Genomic DNA, 14,543 nt, shown 5'->3' with positions numbered 1-14,543 from the left:
TTTGTTCCTCCTTATCTCTGTGCTTTTACTTCTGCCTCCCTCCTTCTTGCATCTGATAGCAGCCTCTCTTTCCCATGTCTACTCTCCCTGAGCTGAAGGGCGTGGATAGACAGGCAGGAGCTGGGAGATGGAACTAAGCCTGGGGAAGTGGAGGAAGGGAAAAGAATGCTCCTATCTTGTCTCCATCCCAAACCCTACAGGGTATTCGCTCCCTGTAGCTGTTCCTGTTAATACCCCAAGACATTTATGGCTGAGGGTTTTTGTAATAAGGTATGAGAAAGTGTGGGGTACAGGCTACAATGCCCAGTTCTCTGGAGATGTCGGGCCCAATTCTATATCTGCTCACTCTTAGTTGCATGACCTCAGGTAAGTCCCTTACCTCTTTGAGCCTCAGTTTCTGCATCTGTGAAGTGAGGATGCTAATAATAGCTACTTTATGCCTGTAGTCCCAGCACTTTGGGAGACCGAGGCGGGTGAATCACCTGAGGTCAGGAGTTTGAGACCAGCCTGGCCAACATGGTGAAACCCTGTCTCTACTAAATACACAAAAAAGTAGCCAGGCGTGGTGGCGCATGCCTGAAATTCCACCTACTCAGGAGGCTGAGGCAGGAGAATCACTTGAACCCAGGAGGCAGAGACCCCCTTACTGGCCCTCCTGTCACTCCCAGGGGAGCTAAACGAGAAGCAGAAGATGGAACTGGAACGGAACGTGGCGCTGGTCCAGCAGCAAAGCAAGGAGCTGAGTGTGCTCAAGGAGAAGATGGCCCAGATGAGCAGTCTGGCGGAAAAGAAAGACCGGGAGCTGAAGGCCCTCAAGGAGGCACTCAGGTTGGGTGGGCAGGGGAGGGGGGATAGTTCACCTGGCGTAGGGAGCCCCTGAGTCTTGCATAGAGAGAGGGCTCAGTACATGCTGCTTGAGGAGTTGAATCAATGAATGTATTTCATGGTTTTGCTTATTCTGTGCTTCTCAAACTTCCTTGTCCAATATTCCAGATGACAGGTCTCTGCTTAAATGCCACTTCCTCCAGGAAGCCCTCCCTCACTCACCCTCACCAAACATAGCCAAGGGATCCTGCCATGCTTGGTCTCCCTCAGCCCCTGCACTCTGTCTAACCTACCACTTAGCACACAGCAAGGCTACCTTTGCCTGTTTTGTTGTTGTTTGTTTTTTTGAGATGGAGTCTCACTTGCTCTCTTGCCCAGGCTGGAGTGCAGTGGAGAAATCTTGTCTCACTGCAACCTCAGCCTCCCAGGTTCAAGCCATTCTTGTGCCTCAGCCTCTGGAGTAGCTGAGACTACAGGCATGAGCCACCACACCTGGCTAATTTTTTGTATTGTTGGTAGAGATGGAGTTTCACCATGTTGGCCAGGCTGGTCTTGAACTCCTGACCTCAAGCAATCCACCCACCTCGGCCTCCCAAAGTGCTGGGATTACAGGCGTGAGCCACCGCGCCCGGCCCCATTGCCTGTTTATTGTCTGCCCTTCCCACGAGGACAGGGTCTGTGTAGACCTTGCCCACTATTGATTTCCCAGCCCAGCACATAAGGGAACTTAATATTTATTTAACAAATGAATAAACTGGAGGTGTCAGCTTAAAATACATACAAAATATTGTCATCGTCCCCTGGGTTCATCTTTAAAAACATCCGTGAGTTGCATTTTTACCCACAGCTTATCCATATTTTAGAATGAGTCATGTTTTCATAAAAAAAGAGTTTGACTGAAATTGATGTTTTGTGGATATCTGGTAGCTTTGTGTGCCTCGTGGCCAAAGCAGATTCACGTAGTGGCTAAAGGAGCAGACTCCACACCTGGCTGCCTGGTTTCAAAGCCAGACCCTAGACCGGGCCCGGTGGCTCACGCCTGTAATCTCAGCACTTTTGGAGGCTAAGGCGGGCGAATCACCTGAGGTCAGGAGTTTGAGACTAGCCTGGCCAACATATAGTGAAACCCTGTCTCTACTAAAAATACAAAATTAGCCGGGCGTGGTGGTGCATGCCTGTCCCAGCTATTTGGGAGGCTGAGGCAGAAGAATTGCTTGAACCTGGGAGGCAGAGGTTGCAGTGAGTGGAGATCGCACCATTGCACTCCAGCCTGGGTGGGAGAACAAGAACAAAACTCCATCAAAAAAAAAAAAAAAAATAGCCAGACCATCCATTTACAAGCAAGGTGACTACAGGCAGATTGCTGTGTGTCTGTTTACTTGTCTGTAAAATGGGACAAGCAGAGGACCTAACTTGTGGGATTGTTATGAGAGAGAGAAGGGTTAGACACACATAAAGTGTTAGAAACAGCAGACATGCAGCAAATGTCCCTGTAAAACCACAGCAGGTGTCCTCAGCCCCAGTATAGGAACCAAGGGCAGGTGCTCCCTGCCCTGGTCACTCTCTCGTAAGTCCCCTGAAACTGAATTCTCTAGAAATCTGGGAGCAGGAAACTGAAGTCTCAAAAGAATTCTGTTTCCTGTAAAAATAGAGCTCCATTTCCTGGTCTTCCAATGACTGCAAAAGTCATTTGTGGTTCCTGGAACCTCGTGCTATCCTCCTCTTCTCTACCCCAGGGCTTCCCAGGAGAAACACAGACTCCAGCTGAACACAGAGAAGGAACAGAAGCCCCGGAAGAAGACCCAGACGTGTGACACCTCCGTGCAGATAGAACCCGTCCACACCGAGGCCTTCTCCAGCAGCCAAGAGGTGAGTGCCAGCAAGTCCTGGGCACCCGGAAGGACGTGCTAAGACACGGCCCAGTGGTGGCTTTCTTTCCTTTTGAAGATATTTTCATTCTAAGTTCCGAAAGTATGACTTGCTTGTGTGAAACGTATAAAGTAAGTTGCAGAATCCTGCCTCTTCAGTCGCAGTCACCAGAGGTCACAGCTGTCCAACAGTGTGATGTGCATGCCATGAGATCTTTCCCTCGTAGAGGCCTCCACGTTCTGACACGGTCCAGAAAGTGTAGTGGCTGAAGATCAGGCGTAGATTCACTGCACCTGCGTTTGAATCCCAGCTCCTCCACTTAGAAACTCTGTTGTGACTTTGGGGAGGTCACTGTGCACCAGTTCCCTGTTCTGACAGTAATGACCATCCCCACCTTATGGGTTGGCTGAGAAATACATTTTATGTATATACACACCTGAGCAAACACACACAAATCCATACACATATTCATTCATTCATTCCTTTATTCCGGGGCAAGGTCTCACTCTGTCACCCAGGCTGCAGTGTAGGGATGCCATCACAACTTCACTGCAGCCTCAACTTCCCAAGGTTCAAATGATCCTCCTGCCTCAGCCTCCCTAGTAGCTGGGACTACAGACGCATGCCACCACACCTGACGAATTTTTGTATTTTTAGTACAGATGAGGTTTCACCACATTACCCAGGCTGGTCTTGGAATTCCCAGACTCAAGAGATCCACCTGCCTCAGCTTCCCAAAGTCCTGGGATTACAAGTGTGAACCACCACGCCTGGCCCATATAGATATTTGTTTAGTAGATAATTTTTTTACTAATGGTGTCAAACCACGTACATTCTGCAACATGGGTTTAGTTTTACATACCACTATTTAATGGGCATCTTTGCAAGTATATGAAGATCTGCCTCACCCTTTTAAATGGTTGTGTAGAATCCCATTGTTTCTTCTTTCCAACCAGTCCCCTCTTGATGGACACTTCCATTGCTTCTCCTCTTGTGCAATGCTGTAGTTAATGTACTTGTTCTTCCTGAATTGTGATTGTTGGAGCCAAACTGCCCTCCCAAAGAGCCACGTAGGGAGTGCTCTGTGGCTGTGTCTTGGTAGCTGTTCTATGCACCTGCCCAGAAGCATCTGATGGGAGTGTGTCTTTGAGTGAGAACAGCCTTCCTTGGGCCATCCTAGAAGCAGGCACTCACACTCTGTCCCTATGTCTGGGGCTGTGATACTCCCCACGGTCCGCAGCATGCAATCGTGAGACTCAGTGGTTCCTCAAGGCTCTGGTTTCCTGGAGCCTGGGGCTCTTCTTTCCCTGGGGCTTTTTGAGCCTAGAGAGCATGATGTTCCAGTAATGGGCTTTGGATTTTCACTGGGAAGCCAGGCCAAATGTGTCAGCTTGCTTTCCGGCTTTCTCAAAGATGCCTTTCCCCTGCCAGACAGCGTTGAGCCAGGGCCGCAAACAGCTTGAACGAAAGGGCTCGAGGTCCAGCCAGCTGTCCTTGGCATCGATTGCTGTCCAGAGCACTTTAACAGAAGTGTCTCCTGGTTGCTCAGGGTGACCAGGAAGGCGGGGGCTGCAGCAGGTCCACGTGGCCGTAAGCTCCGTGGGGCAGAGAGTATGTGGCACTCCTGTTGGAATCCCAGGCTCTTAGAGCAGAACCTGACCCATATTCATTCACTTGTTCAACAACTATTGAGCACCTGCGGTGTGCCAGGCCCTACGCCAGGGATAGGAGAAGATGTACCGGCTCCCGCCCACACCAAACGCCCTTGGACTCTGTGCACGTCTGTTGGACTGGATTGTTGAACTGGGATGCCCTTGATTTTTAGTTTATATTATATGGAGGGATTAGTGGAGGAGGATGGGGGAGGGAGACTGCAAGATAAAAGGGAAAATGTATTTGTTCCTTCTTGGAATGGTTTTCCTCCCTCGGGCTCCTTCCTGCTTTCTAAGCCAGAGTGGGTCAGAGGGCTTAAGAGTTGTATGAGAAAGAATTTCATCCTCTCCAAATAAATAAATTCCCAGAAGAGCCGCAAGGAGGGGTCATGTGACGTTCCTGGTACCCCTTCAGGCTAGCACAGGCTGTGAGGCAGCCTCAATGCGTGGCTACCCCTACACCCCCAAAATTCAGTATCTCCTGCCCCCTGCTATACACTGAGAGACAGAGAGAGAGGGAGAACATTCCAGGTCGTTTACTCTCAGGGCAAACATGCATCCTCAAGAGGTGACCGAGGCCAGTGTAGAGCCAACCCCGCAAGGGAACCAGCCATGCATCCTGTGAGCAGGGTGGAGCCAGGGTCCGAGGACAGGCGAGGCCCTACTAAGCGCGGCCAGGGTGGCCTGCGTCTCTCTCCCAGCTGCTGAGCCCTGGTCCCAGCTGGAAAGCCAGGACAAGCTCCTTACAGCTCCTGTTTCTGACAGGCTGCATATTTACTGAGTACCTACTGTGCTCAGACACAGTGCTGGGCCCTGGAAATAGCACAGTCTTCAAAGGAGATAAAGACTGCTCTCACGGAGCCTGTCATCTGGGAGGAGAGACACAGAAATAAACAAGCCAAGATCAAGTAAAATGTCCAGTGGGAAGAAGCGCTCTGAGAAACTGTACAGCAGGATTCGGAACAGATTGACCTGGGGGAGGGGGGTGGTCAGGTGGTCAGGTGGTCAGGGAGGCCTGTGCTGGAGGAGACCTGGAGCAGAGCCAGAAGGAAGGGAGGGAACGAGAGGTAGGGACATGGGGGTGGGGGTAGGGGGCCGTCCCAGGAGGGCCTCAGACAGCACTGTTGAGCCCCTTGTAGGAGGCCATGGGCCCTGTTCCCCTGGTGGCAGTGTGGCTAGCGCAGGGCCAGGGATGCGTCATACAGGCCTCTGATAAGCATTTGAACCATCAAAGGAGGAAGAACAAAGAGTGTCTCCTTTGCTCTCCTCTGCGTTCTTTTCCTGGGAGCACTTATCACTCTCCGAAATTAGAGTATTAGTGCGCCTGTCTGCCTGTTATCTGTCTGCCCCATAGAAACGCACCCACAGCAGCAAGGGCTGGTCTGCCTGCTCCCTGATCTCGCCCCAGTGCCTAGAACAGTGTCTGGCATGCAGCCATTGCTACCATTCAATAGATAGATGGATAGGCAACTTTTAAAATAATTTTGGTTCACTTCATACTACATATATATTATCTTCTATATCTATAGCTATCTATATATGTATATGTATATGCATGAAGTGAACCAAAACTGTTACTTTAAAAAGTATTATAAAGGAGCCAGATTGTCAATTTTTTCTCTTTCTTGCCAGTTTGACTGAAGCCTTCCCTGGCAACTCTATCTGCAACTGAAACCTGTTCCCAACACCCCACCCTGTTTACCCACTTAATTTTCTCTTTACCATTTATAACTTCTACCAGATACTTTCCCCTTGTCTGTCTGCCCACACGAGGATGCAGAATCTATGACAACAGGGATGTTGCTGGGTTTAGCCACTGTTGAATCCCCAGAGCCTAGAACAAGGCTTGGCACAATAAATCGATGTGAGATGAACGAATGACTTGCTTACCCTGGAGAAGCGTTGGTTAGCTCAGAGTTTATGGATGGACTTCGGGAGGTCTTGACCCTCTGGAAGTTGTATGCAAATATTTGTGTCGCTGCGAATTTTTCTGGAAGGAAAAACCCTGCATGCTTCCAAATCTTAAAAGGATACATGACCCTTAAAAGATGAAAAAGACGGGTGGGTGCGGTGGCTCACACCTATAATCCCAGCACTTCGGGAGGCCAAGGGAGGCGGATCACAAGGTCAGGAGTTTGAGACCAGCCTGGCCAATGTGGTGAAACCTTGTCTCTACTAAAAATACACAATAAAATTGGCTGGGCGTGGTGGCATGCACCTGTAATCCCAGCTACTCAGGGGGCTGAGGCAGGAGAATCGCTTGAACCCGGGAGGCAGAGGTTGCAGTGAGCTGAGATTGTGCCATTGCACTCTAGCCTAGGCGACAGAGCAACACATACACACATACCGTCAAAAAAAAAAAAAAAAAAAAAGGTGAAAAAGACCTTTCTTTGTCTGTGCTCTTAGTAAACCCAACTCTAGGCTGGTTACAGTGGCTCATGCCTGTAATCCCAGCACCTTGGAAGGCTGAAGCAGGAGCATTGCTTGAGCTCAAGAGTTTGAGACCAGCATGGGCAACAAAGTGACATCCTGTCTCTACAAAAAAATACAGGAAAATTAGTCGGGCGTGGTGGCACACATCTGTGGTTCCAGCTACAGAACTGGAAGGATCACTTGAGCCCAGAAGTAGAGGCTACAGTGAGCCATGATCATGCCATTGCATTCCAGCCTGAGCAACAGAGCAAGACCCTATCTCCAAAAACCAAAACAAACAACATCAAAAACACACACACAAAAAAAAAACTGCAACTGTAACCTGAGCTGTTTAGGATGGTCCCTCTGGGTCTAGTGGCTACCATATTGGACGGTGCCGGTGCAGGTATAAAACATTCCCTTCACCACAGGGAGTTCTGTGGGACAGTGCTGTTGCAGAGGCTCCAAAGTCTCAGAGGAAGGTTTTCCTTTCTCCAGCCCAACCAAGAGCCAGTCTATCAAATCCCCCTAGCAAATATTAAATAATCATCCTTATCACCAGTTAAAAGAAAGCATCTTGCGTTCTCATCTGAAAATGCCCCTCCAGGAGTAGAATTTGCTGTGATTGTTCAGAAACAAGACCAGCGTGACAGCAAATGGAAATCCAGGCGTAGAACAGTATGAGAAGAAAAAATAAAACGTGGAGAGGGAACGTGGAGGGGCTCTTTTATTTATAGTGATGCTAAATAGGAAAGTTGGAGGTCTTCCCACGTGTGACCCGATATTTGAGATGGAAAATGTGAATTCTACCCCTGCGGAAGCCCGAATGCTCTTTTCCCAAAGGTGCTAAGCGACTGGGTTCCGCTATACATGAATTGTTCATGTTTCTGTGAATGTAAGAGAAATCTTCCAATCCCTGATCAACTGCTGCCCACCCCATTCTGCCCACAGGAGCAATCCTTCAGCGATCTAGGGGTCAAGTGCAAAGGGTCCCGGCACGAGGAGGTCATTCAGCGTCAGAAAAAGGCCTTATCTGAACTTCGAGCGCGAATTAAAGAACTAGAGAAGGCGCGAGCACCAGGTAAATCTCCTCCTTCCTAGTCAGAGCAGCGGACCCCAGGCTTACTTTGGGGACTGACCAGTTTACCAAGACTACCATGTTTTATCTGCATCATCCCAGAACTCAGAGGACACTGTAATACATAAAAAGTTGGGCAGGCCATGATCTCAGAGTCAAGTGCAGGCCTTGATATTAAATAACATTTCATGCACAACTCACTATTGTACTTTTTCTTTTCTTTTCGAGACAGAGTCTCGCTCTGTCACTCAGCCTGGAGTGCAGTGGCGCAATCTTGGCTCACTGCAACCTCCACCTCCCAGGTTCTAGTGATTCTCCTGCCTCAGCCTCCCTAGTAGCTAAGACTACAGGGACTAGCCACCACACCCAGCCAATTTGTATATTTTTAGTAGAGACAAGGTTTCACCATGTTGGCCAGGCTGGTCTTGAACTCCTGACCTCGTGATCCACCTGCCTCAGCCTCCCAAAGTGCTGAGGTTATAGGCGTGAGCTACCACTCCTGGCCTAATTTTTCTTATTTCATGGTGGCTGGGTGAGAACTTTGTCATGGATGAATACTGTCTAAGGATCTATGTTGGAGGACCACTTAGAGTACCCCCTTTAGAGGGGATAGAGCTCTCCTAAGACTTGGGGCCCACTGCAGGCTAGGGCACTGGTCTAGGACCTGGAAGCCTGGGTTCAGGTTCTATCCTGGTTCTGTGGCTGAAGGACCTTAGCAAGTCCACCGTCAATGGCCTCAGCACTGATACCTGTGCGGCTGCAGCCTCCTATGAGCCGGGTGACCTTGGCCAGGTCATTTAATCTCTCTAGGCCTGTGTCCTCATCTGCCACGGGAGATCGTAAGGATTAAAACAGGCCTGTGTAACTGTCCCGTAAATAGTTGCTATGGTTATTACATGAAATAACTTCTTCCTGAGCCTTTCTTTTGAGTCTACTTTATTTGTTTTATAGATCATAAAGACCACCAGAATGAATCCTTTCTAGATTTAAAGAACCTCAGAATGAAAAGCAATATCCAGAAAATACTATTGGATGCAAAACCAGATTTGCCAACTCTCTCAAGAATAGAGATCCTAGCGGTAACCAACGACAATTCTCTCTGCTGTGACTGGCGTGTGGAGAGGAGGGGCCTGAGGGCAGACACTAGCTGGGTTCCCTGGCACAGCCATACATATCAGTGGTTCAGGGCCAGGTCCTTCCTCATGGGCTGCTGTCTATGCTCACTAGCTGGTGCCCCAACCATACCCATTGTCCAGGCTTTGCACAGAAAGGTAGCCTTATGCTTGTGCACAGCATGGTTCAGCATGGCGTTGACATTGGGCCACATTGTCAATGGGCCAGCATGGCTGGCCCCCTTTGCAGATCATGTGTGATTTTATTTATTTATTTATTTATTTATTTATTTATTTATTTTGAGACGGAGTCTCGCTCTGTTGCCCAGGCTGAAGGGCAGTGGCACTATCTCGGCTCACTGCAAGCTCCACCTCCCAGGTTCACGCCATTCTCCTGCCTCAGCCTCCTGAGTAACTGGGACTACAGGTGCCCGCCACCACACCCGGCTAATTTTTTGTATGTTTAGTAGAGATGGGGTTTCATCCTGTTAGCCAGGATGGTCTCCATCTCCTGACCTCATGATCCGCCCGCCTCGGCCTCCCAAAGTGCTGGGATGACAGGCGTGAGCCACTACGCCCGGCCGATCATGCATGATATTCTGCAGAACATGTGCAGCAGGCTAATAGATCATGTTATGCCATGAGTTTGCCTAAAGTTTGCTTTTCGCTGTCACCGGAAAAACACAAATACATAAAAGGCAGGAGAAGGGAGCCGTGATTCAGAGCACACAAGTTCTAGAGTCAGAGGGTCCTGTGTCCAGATCCAAGGTCTGCAAGCTGTGTGACCTTGGGCAGCAAGCCTCTTGACCTTTCTGGGACTCCATTTCCCAGCTGTAAAATGATGACAAAAATACTGAAGGAGATAATTCTGGAAAGTGCTTAGCCTAGTGCTGGCTCAGAGGAAAAAATAAATGATAGATGTTATTATTAAATATTATTTAAATAGGCCAGGTATGGTGGCTCATGCCTGTCATCTCACCACTTTGTGAGGACAAGAGAAGAGGATTGCTTGAGGTCAGGAGCTTGAGACCAGCCTGGGAAACATAGCGAGACCCCATCTCTACAAAAAAAATTAAAAATACGTTAGTCAGGCATGGTGCCAGGTACCTGCAGTCCTGGCCACTCAGGAGGCTGAGATGGGAAGATCACTTGAGCCCAGGAGTTCGAGGCTACAGTGAGCTATTATCGTGCCGCTGCTCTCCAGCGGGGACAACAGGATTTCCAGAAGTGATTTGATTGTGCAACTGAACGTGCCTTTTTACCCTAAATGGATGTTTGGGCATTTGATGGACACGTGACAGGTCAGCATCTGTCACAGGACCCGCCGAGGGCACGTGTGCTGCCGCAGCTGGATCCACACCACACAGGGTTCTAGAGGAAACAATGAGGCTATCCTGCATTCTCTCGGCAGTTTTTCTGGACATTTACGAGAGTCCGGGAAGAGGGTCTTTGGAAATGAGCTGGTTTTCTTGAGAAAATCAAACCCTACTTCCCTGAGGGTGGGAGTGGAGGGACAGCCTCCAGGTTGGGATCAGTTTGATCCCCAGCCTGACCCATTCCCAAGACAGGCCTCCCCCTCGGCTGTGCTCCAGTCCCACCACAGACTGACCCGCTCCCAAGACGGGCCTTCCCCTCCGCAGGACCCCAGTCCCACCACGGACACCACACAGCAAGAAACCTCTCCACTCTCTCAAAAGACCTCAATCTCCCAACACAACACTGGCAGCAATTCAAATTAAGAGAAAGGGGCCAAGCGCAGTGGCTCATGCCTAATCCCAACACTTTGGGAGGCCAAGGCGGGCAGATCACTTTGAGCTCAGGAGTTCAAGGCCAGCCTGCGCATCATGGCGAGACCCTGTCTCTACAAAAAATTAGCCAGGCATTGGTAGCTCATGCCTGTAGTCCCAGCTACTCGGGAGGCTGAGGTTAGAGAATCACTTGAGCCCAGGAAGTGGAGGCTGCAGTGAGGCAAGATCACACCACTGTACTCTGGCCTGGGTGACAGAGTGAGACCCTGTCTCAAAAAAGGAAAAGAAAAAAGAAGAGAAGGAGCAGGAAGAAGAATAGCTGGCGTTTACTGAGTGCTTACTGTGTACCAGGCATTGAGCAAAGCCCTTGACATGTGTTTTCTCATTTAATCCACACAGCAGCCCACGTCAGTTACCATTGTTATCCCCATTTTACAGATGAGAAAAATTAAGACTTCAGGCCAGGCACGGTGGCTCACACCTGTAATCCCAACACTTTGGGAGGCCGAGGCAGGCAGATCACTTGAGGCCAGAAGTTCGAGACCAGCCTGGCCAATGTGGCAAAACTCCGTCTCTGCTAAAAATATAAAACTTAGCCAGGCATGGTGGTACACATCCGTGCTGAGGCACAAGAATCCCTTGAACCCGGGAGGCGGAGGTTGCAGTGAACCAACATCGCACCACTGCACTCCAGCCTGGGCAACAGAGTGAAACTCCGTGAAAAAAAAAGAAAAGAAAGAAAAAGAAAAATTAAGGCTTCAGAAGGTCAAGCACCTCACCCAAGGACACAAAAATAATGAATGACAGAGCCAGGACTGTGTCCCTGGAGGTCTGCCTCTTGTAGCCTGCTGGTCTGCAGAGAAGGAGGTGGGAATGGTGTGATTGAACCTGCAGCCTGGACTCTTCCTTAGGCCACCCTCCCTCCGGACTCCTGCAACCTGCAGGAAAAGAGAGGGGATTCTGAAGGGGAGTGCAGAGGACGCGGCTCAGGGAGCTGGAGACACCAAGCTGCGTTTTAGGTTCTTTTTGTAGCAAGTCTGCCCAATTTATTGTCGTCTTTAAATACCTGCTTTATTCTCATCTCATAGATAGATAAATATGTCCGCTCTTAATATAGACAAATATGTCACACCTATCACAGTCACCTTTAGGCTTTTATATTTTTGTGAATGGGTGTTGTTTTTGTTTTTGTTTTTGTTTTAAATCTCCCAGGTTTACAATGTAGAGCCAGTAAATGCTGCGAGCTGACATGATCTTGGTGTCCGTGGCGAGCACTGACAACCCAATTTAGTTGTGAGGGGATGTATGAGGCTTGTCCATGGCCTCCAGACTCCCCGCTTGGCCTGGTGCCTTTTCTATGCCTTTGGCTGGGGCTTTCAGCAAGGAGCTGGCTGAGCAGGGTCTTAGCAGGTGCACAGCTGTCTCCTCTCTGGAAAGGGTCTAAAGTGATGCTCACCCACCATCTGCATCATCTCTGGAAAGCGTCAGAAGTGAGGGTCCAGTTTCCACTGCATGAAAATGACACTCCTTTAATAAAAGGATGGGGGGTATTTTCTGTTTAACCTGCATTCATTCATTCAACAAACATGCCCACTCTGCCAGGCGCCATGCTGGGCACAAGGAGGGGGAGAGTGAGCAAACAGCAACCCAGTCCCTGCTGCTATGGCACTCTCATCTGGACCAGGGTTTCCAGGCCTCAGCACTGTTGATATTTTAGGACCCCACAGTCTGGCGCAGTTTATTGGGGGACGTGTGGATGTCTAGTAGCATCTTTGCTCTCTACCCCCTAGATGCTGGCAGCACTCCCCGCCTGCAGTTGTGACAATCAAAAATATGTCCAAACACTGCCAAATGGCCCAGGGGAGGGGACAAAACCACCCCAATTGAGAACCACTGTTGTAGAGGGAAGACAGGCGGTGATCAAAGAACAAGACAAGTGATGTATAATTACAGAGACTTCAAAGACAGAGTTGCTTTCTGAAGGGTAGGAATACAATTATAAGAAAGCAGTTGACAAAGGAATCAGACGGAATGATTAGGACCGGACTGAAAATCAACTCTGTTGAGTTAATCTCCGGCAATCACACAGTGCTTTAGCTTCCGGTCATAGAAGGTCACAATGGAATGTCAAGAGAGCGCTTTCATTTCTTTCTGATTTCAGCCTCAGAATGGCCTTTGCAACGCAAGGTTCAGCTCAGCCATGGAGAAGTCAGGGAAGATGGATGTGGCTGAGGCTTTAGAGCTCAGTGAAAAGCTGGTACGTACATCCAGCATCCAACCCACTGCTATCCAAAGCCTGGGTCCCCTGCAGTCAGTGTTAACCACGGGATAGTTTAAATGTCAACCTCACATGCCTGTTTAGTTGTTCTAATAACTCTGCAAGACCTACCTACTATCCCAGCATGGGTCAGGAATCGCATAGCCAAATTCCTTGAAAAACTGGGTAGTTAGAATGAAGTGTTTATATCTGTTGTCATTTTTCACCCCCGGTTCTCAAAAAAGGCATAGCGTAAATGGATGTGGGAGAAATGAAAGTCATGCTGAAAGCCCCAGTTGCACTCCTTTCAAAGCGTGTGTGTGTTCTCTGCAATTGCAGAAAGTGAATGAAACAGAATTAGACATTGGCCTCCTTAAAGCGGCCACCAGCGGCCTCCGGTAATGCCTCTTATACATGAACGTTTTCCTTGTAGTACCTGGATATGAGCAAAACCCTTGGAAGTCTGATGAACATCAAGGACATGTCCGGCCACGTGTCCATGAAATACCTCTCCCGCCAGGAGAGGGACAAGGTCAACCAGCTTCGACAAAGGGACCTCGACCTGGTATTTGATAAGATCACCCAGCTCAAGAACCAACTGGAGAGGAAAGAGGAGCTGTTGAGAGGATACGAAAAGGACGTTGAACAGCTCAGGTACCTCGGCACCCCCACAACCCCACATAAAGGCCCGTGCCTCCCTTCTCCTGGCTAAACTCAGGCTAGCAGCAGACACCTAGGCCTGGGACAGGAGGACAGAGACCCGAGTGTGGAATACCTAAAATGTCAGAAAGGTAACAGGGAGGGCACTGACTAGGCCTGGTAGAGGGAATTCTGTCCCTGAGATGGCGGCTGCAGAAGTGCATGGTTTCTCCATTCTGTGGACTATTTTCCGTGCAAGCTGCACCTCTCACAACCCTCGACTTACGGTTTCCCACTTGTGTGGCGTTGACAGCTCTGTCATATTTTCAAGAGTCACAGTTCCCCGCTCCCCGGGAAGTCGGGAGGGGCTGGTAGCACCTCCTTTATCCCCTCCCGCTACACACTCGGCTGACGAGCGGCTCATTCCGCTCTCCGTGCCCCAAATCTTTGACATGCTCTCCTGCTTGCGTGACACTCATGAGTGAGCCCCACCTGGATGTATTTTGAGAGACTTCCAGCTCTGGCACATTGATGGTGATTGGGAAAGATAAGGGAAAAAGAGACGCCATCTCTCCTGTGCACCTAGGCGGAGCAAAGTGTCCGTTGAGATGTACCAGTCGCAGGTGGCAAAGCTGGAGGATGATATCTACAAAGAGGCCGAAGAAAAGGCCCTGCTGAAGGAGGCTCTGGAACGCATGGAGCACCAGCTGTGCCAGGAGAAGAGGATCAACAGGGCCATCCGGCAGCAGAAGGTGAGGCGCTGCTGCCCAGGGCAGAACCTCCCTGGCTGCCCTGCAGCTCTCATTAGCAATGGCCAAGGGAAGTCCCTGGAGGATCCAGGTAGTGCAGAACACATGGATGGATGGAAAGGGAGGCAACTGGATAGCTTTTGCATCAGACAGACCTAGGTTTAGACCAGAGCTCTGCCGCTTACTATGTGACCTTAGATAG

The 14,543-nt window shown here is 49.6% G+C and overlaps 1 protein-coding gene and 1 long non-coding RNA gene across 22 annotated transcripts in view; one reads left to right on the top strand and one right to left on the bottom strand.

Moving 5' to 3' along the window:
• LOC105473211 (forkhead associated phosphopeptide binding domain 1) overlaps nucleotides 1–14,543 on the top strand; it is a 156,228-nt gene that overhangs the window by 125,358 nt on the left and 16,327 nt on the right. For 19 of the 21 annotated variants that reach the window (XR_011625958.1, XR_011625957.1, XR_011625948.1 and 16 more), the window contains 7 exons: nucleotides 669–828; nucleotides 2,562–2,694; nucleotides 7,710–7,839; nucleotides 8,788–8,915; nucleotides 12,858–12,953; nucleotides 13,387–13,607; nucleotides 14,179–14,344. Coding sequence is in view for 10 of the 21 variants with exons in the window: in XM_071100339.1 (XP_070956440.1) it covers nucleotides 669–828; nucleotides 2,562–2,694; nucleotides 7,710–7,839; nucleotides 8,788–8,915; nucleotides 12,858–12,953; nucleotides 13,387–13,607; nucleotides 14,179–14,344 (1,034 nt within the window). In the remaining 11 variants the exon portion in view is untranslated. The remainder of the gene's footprint in view (nucleotides 1–668; nucleotides 829–2,561; nucleotides 2,695–7,709; nucleotides 7,840–8,787; nucleotides 8,916–12,857; nucleotides 12,954–13,386; nucleotides 13,608–14,178; nucleotides 14,345–14,543) is intronic. The other 2 variants (XM_071100336.1, XM_071100333.1) reach the window with 1 other exon arrangement.
• LOC139364318 (uncharacterized) overlaps nucleotides 1–14,543 on the bottom strand; it is a 29,596-nt gene that overhangs the window by 11,250 nt on the left and 3,803 nt on the right. The gene's annotated exons all lie outside the window — the stretch shown is intronic.

Source organism: Macaca nemestrina, chromosome 1, assembly GCF_043159975.1.
Source record: "Macaca nemestrina isolate mMacNem1 chromosome 1, mMacNem.hap1, whole genome shotgun sequence".
Taxonomy (NCBI): Eukaryota; Metazoa; Chordata; class Mammalia; order Primates; family Cercopithecidae; genus Macaca; species Macaca nemestrina.
Note: the sequence above shows the minus strand (reverse complement) of the source record. Positions and strands in the feature narration are given on the sequence as shown.